The 5401-nt window shown below is 33.4% G+C and overlaps 1 protein-coding gene across 1 annotated transcript; it reads left to right on the forward strand.

Annotated features, from left to right (window-relative positions):
- Positions 1-4018: 4018 nt before the first annotated feature.
- LOC110024700 (egg cell-secreted protein 1.1-like) lies at positions 4019-4708 on the forward strand. The gene is made up of 2 exons (XM_020724813.1): positions 4019-4182; positions 4273-4708. The coding sequence occupies exons 1-2, from the start codon at positions 4019-4021 to the stop codon at positions 4706-4708; spliced, it is 600 nt and encodes a 199-aa protein (XP_020580472.1).
- The last annotated feature ends 693 nt before the right edge of the window (positions 4709-5401 follow it).

Here is a 5401-nt window from a genome sequence, read left to right on the forward strand (position 1 = left end):
TATATATATATATAATTTTTTCTTAGCTATCCTAAACATGTTTTACAATTAGATTTCATAGTTACTCGCATAAGTATTTGCATCAATAGACATAAGGGCACAAGTTACATGAATAAAAATAATGTTACAACTTGCATGAATACACAGAAGGCCACAACTTGCTTACAAATTAAGCATGGAAGATTCACGATACGCCTAAGAAATGACTACTTTTTCATATATATTTTAAGCTCAATTTTAATGATTTTTAATGATATTACGCTTTGAAGGAAGAAATTTTGCATATTTTTGGTTTCAGAGACAAGAAATGATGTTTTGGAGAAAAAGAAGCAAAAACGGTGCAATTTGGAGCAAAAATGAGCAAGAAAAAAATTTTGTCTTTGCACATTTTGATATGTCTTTTTTTGTTTAATCTCATTTACACTTCTCGCACATTTTTGAATGAAATTACACTTTAAAGAAAGGTTATTTTCATGCTTATTTTGTAGGTCTATCTGTTAGAAACCAAACGCAATTGAAATGGGGCAAAACAGAGCTAAAACGATGCCAAACAAAGCGAAACAGTGTGGCTAAGTGCAACGAGTTGTGTGGTGGGGATCATGTGTGGTTTATGTAGGGTGAGGAGGAGGAAGTGCAACGAATTGTGTGGTGTTTTCCGGCTAGGGTGAGGAGGATGGAGTGTGGTGATTTATTTGGGGATTATTGGGTTAGGGTAGGAGAGGAGGATGACATGAGTTGTGCATTGAACTTTAGAGTTAGGTTAGGAGCGGAAGATGGGGCGCTTTGTGTTTGGTATTTGGTTTCAGGTAGTGTAAAGAAATTAATGAGAGGGATAGTGTGTTTAGGGTTTTGGGTAGTGCAAGCAAATGTGAAGGTGTGGAGAGGAGGAAAGTTTCAGGTATGGATAAAAGAAATGAGAGGTTTAGAGTATTTAGGGTTTCAGATAGGGCTTAAGAAAAGTGAAGGTGTAAAGAGGAGGATGGTTTTGAGTATGGTGAAAGCAAGGAGGTGAGAAGATGATTTTTGATATGGTTTGGGTGAGGCATGTATAAGGATATTTAGGTAAGGTGTAGGTGAGAAATATGTGAGAACTCTTGGGTAAGGTATGGGTGAGGAATATTTGAAGAATTCATGTAGGGTATGGGTGACAAAATTTGTGTGATGGGTTCAGATATATGAGAGGATAAGGATAATGAGGTCATGATAAGTTTTAGTTATATAAAGAAAAAGGAGGAGAAAAAAAAAACATTGAATGAACAGGAAAAGAGTGAGGAAATTCACTACATCATGCAAATAAAACTACAAGACATGTGAGAAGATAAAGATTCTATACCTTCTTTGAATATGTTTTTACAGGTTGCCTTGGCTTAGATGAGAGAGGGTGTTCTTATCCTTGAATCTAGTATCTTCTCCTTGGTGGAGAGAGGAGGCTCTCAGTTGGAAGAGAAGAGGAGAGGTGAGTGAGTTGTTCTCAGTTTGTGGAGAGGAGAGGAGAGGATATAGGTTCACGAGTGAATGAGAGGGGAAGAGTGAGGGTTCAGAAGAATGAAGAAAATTATTTATAGTATTTATGACCTAAAATGGAAATATACTTCATTTTGAAGAAAAAAATGCAAGTAGACTAAAGGTGTAATTTGTTTTGAAAAAGGTGGCATCGTTATTTATAGTATTTATGACCTAAAATGGAAAATATACTTCATTTTGAAGAAAAAAATGCAAGTAAACTAAAGGTGTAATTTGTTTTGAAAAAGGTGGCATCTAGCACAAAATATTTCAATTTGAAGTGGTTAAGTGACTATGGCCAAAATTTTACTTTAGCTCATTTATTAGAGAAAAAATTTAAAAATTCAGTGGTGCAAGTAATTTTTGTCAAGTAGGCCTCGTCTCAAAATTTCAAGTCAAATTGTGGGCCACACTCTGGGAGAAAAAGTTTCGGTGAATTTTAAATGGAAGCACGTAGTGGATTTTCATATATTAAATTAAGTGTTGTTAGCTCATATTAACTTTGTTTGAGTTTTGATTTTAATTTGGGTTCATTTATAGCTGATTCTTAATATCATTCTTTTTATTATCAAAATTATCGTCTAAATTATCGTGGGCTGAATAGGCTACCAAGCAAAGTCAAATTTGAACATAGAGGGGCTCATTTGAAAGATTTCAATGATCCGAACAAATCTGTATAGTCTATTTTGAATAATAATGATTAATTGAAAAAAAAATTATTTGGGATCATTTTTCATGATTGAAAACCTAAAAACTATAATTTTACTTTAAAATGACGCCCAATGACCACCAACTGGTTTGCATGCTCCTATTATAAGATTATGAATAATATACAACTTATAAAATATAAATATGATGAACAGATCATAGTGCATGAAACACTATTCATGGATGAAAATTTGAAGTGAAACGTTTATCAAATGATAATTAAACTTATTTGCATGGTGTTTGCATGTGACAATAAACATTATGCAAGTTTTAGTATGAATTTTCAAACCCTACGAAAATCTGTGGAAAATAATAATATTTAGGTGTTTGTTGGCTAAGGCTAATTTATAAGTTAGATATATGGTTTGGCTGAACTTGGTTATATAACTTCTATTTTATTATTTTTTTTCAATTTCATTCAGTAAAATATTAAATTAGGATTTATTAGTGTTTAGTTCAAGTTTTAGCTCAGGTGATGTTCAATCAAATTTAAACCAAGATAAATGGTTGGTCGAAAAGTGAGGTCTCATATAAGTCCTATTCTAGTTTGGTACCTTTATCATTGATAGACTTTCGTCTATTAGTCTGTGTGTTATGGTTTGATGGTTTTATGTTACGAGCCCCAACTTTACCTCAAGTGGATAACACTATTAGAACTACATGTCTGACTTCTACCATCTGATTAATTAATATATTACAATTTTCGGCATGGAATTATAGATTTGATTCTCTTCCCATGTTGGTAGCCCTTCGCTTGATGGTAGAACCCTGTATTGCCTGATTTTTTTTTAAAATGAAATTCAATCATTGTTGTTAACTTTACTAGATAGTTTGCTTGCAATGTTAGTATATGTCGTATCATTCTTCTCTAGTTGAATATTTTTTAAGTGTTAAACTTTTTTTAGATTTATTTCAATTTTTGTTAGACTGTTGGTCATTTGAATATATTTCTCTGTCATTGTTGTGCTATGAATATTCTTTTTTTTTGTTTTTATCTTTTGTTTGTCAAATCAATTTAGCTTGTATTTCAAAGCACTATAAATATCTTAAAGAAAAAAAGCGCTTTTAAAAACAATTAAATATACTATAATTTACCAAAATATTTTATTTCAAGCAAAAACAAAAAAAAAATAACAATAAATAAAAAATTCAAAATCAAAAGTGATTTCAAATGGCCCCTAAACTGCTATGTATTTGCTTTGTATTTTCTAAAATTGAGGGCTTTTATATGAAATTAAGTAAACGAACCCTTCATTTTGACTTCTTTGATTGTTCCATTGCAACAATATGAAATTCCATTTCATGCCATCGGTTTCATTTTTTCTTTATCGAAATATTTATTTTTCTATTGTTTTTATATATAGCAAAAATTATTTCACTATTATTGTAGTTTCTTGACCCTTTATTATTTCGGTGCTACTTTAAGCTAATGTCACAAAAAATTTGCCAGCTTACTTGCATGTTTTGGTTAACCTTCAAGTGGATATAACTAAAAGTCAGTAATGGAAAAGACTTGTGAATCTCCTTCTTACTAACTATCATCTTTTTGGTTAAGATTTTTTATTATTTGTAAAAGAGTTACAACAATGGTGTGATAACATTATTGAAAATTTTCAAAAAAACAACAACTTTTTTTCATCATTTGAGAAATTTAACTTGATGTCCTTCCTTTTTACAAAAATAATACACAAGCAATTAACTGGTTAAGAAAATGACATCATCATCAATGTTTAAGCCCGGCGTTAACTTCTATTTTCCGGCTCTTCGCATGCATTGGCCGTTATTTGTGTAGAGAAATGAGGTCGACATGAAGAGTTATATCATGTCCTCCTCCAATATGTATAGAACGGACTTTAAGCTATCAACTCATGGCAATCAGTACTCCAAATCATTTGCAAACAATATTTCCCACATTAATTATCCTAATGACCCCTGCTCTTCCAGCGTTTCTTACAATTATTCATGGCTAATGTATTATGTTAATCATTCATCTTCTCTGCATTAAAACTCTAAAACGCACGGTTAGCTCTATATCTATAAATACAATCACCAAATCCATAGCTATACGTTCTCCATCGAAGACCACCGCGAGAGAGTCATGGCTTTCCTCCGCATCCTTCTTCTTCTTCTTCTTCTAGCCATAACTGCTTGCTGCATCGACGCGAGAAGGTTCGGCCCGCCCCCACGCGGACTTGCGGAGCGTCAACAGGAAGATGAAACATGGCAATGCTGGGAAGCGCTGATTGAACTACGATCGTGCAGCGGAGAAGTAATTCTCTTCTTTCTGAACGGAGAAACGTATTTGGGCCCGAGCTGCTGCAGAGCCATTCGGGTCATCGAGAAGCGTTGCTGGGCAGCCGACGCTTTGCTCGCCGTATTGGGCTTCACCGCACAAGAGGGCGATGTTCTTCGTGGATATTGTGAGGCCGCCGTAGAAGCGCCGCCGCTGGAATTTACGCCGCCGCCTGATTCTTCTAGCCATGATACTGTTAATTAAATAAAGCGAGTGCTTTGCCTATGTTTAGCTGAATTATAAAGTGCTTGGACGTATGATATAAATATATTATAGACGATACACCGTGTTTTTTGGTTTAATCTGCTTTGTTACTAAATTTCTTAGTAAGTAATTCCATGGCTGCGTTTATTTCCCATTTTACGCAAGAAATTCTAATCAAGCTAAGACACCGGATGTAAAATTTATGTCCGGAATTCATTCGTCATGTGCCACGTGGTAAGTGTTCACTGGACTCCGAACACAAATATATGTCCGATCTCCTCCTAATAGAATAAGCACTGCTCTAGGCGAGGTAATATTACCTCTAGATTTGAATGCTGAAGATTTTTTACTTTAATTATAATGCCTAATCTAGCAACATAAAGTATAATTTACTCCTTGTATTTTCATTTTTTCTTTTTGCCTATATACTTCATAGATACATAATTTACTTTCAATAAATTCATAAAATAAAATTAAAAGTCCCGAGTACTACTACTTGAAATTCTATTAAATTTGTTAGAACAAAAATATACGGGTTTTCTATTGATTTGATTAATAAATTTTGAAGACTATTCTTTAAAATTGACAGGCCAATATCATATAATGCTTTCATCACATGAGACTAGTTTAACAGTAATATAGTGTTTTGAACAGTATGACCCGCATGGGAAGGTGAATGGAACAAACGTATGT

This window comes from Phalaenopsis equestris, unplaced genomic scaffold, assembly GCF_001263595.1.
Source record: "Phalaenopsis equestris unplaced genomic scaffold, ASM126359v1 Scaffold000268, whole genome shotgun sequence".
Taxonomy (NCBI): Eukaryota; Viridiplantae; Streptophyta; class Magnoliopsida; order Asparagales; family Orchidaceae; genus Phalaenopsis; species Phalaenopsis equestris.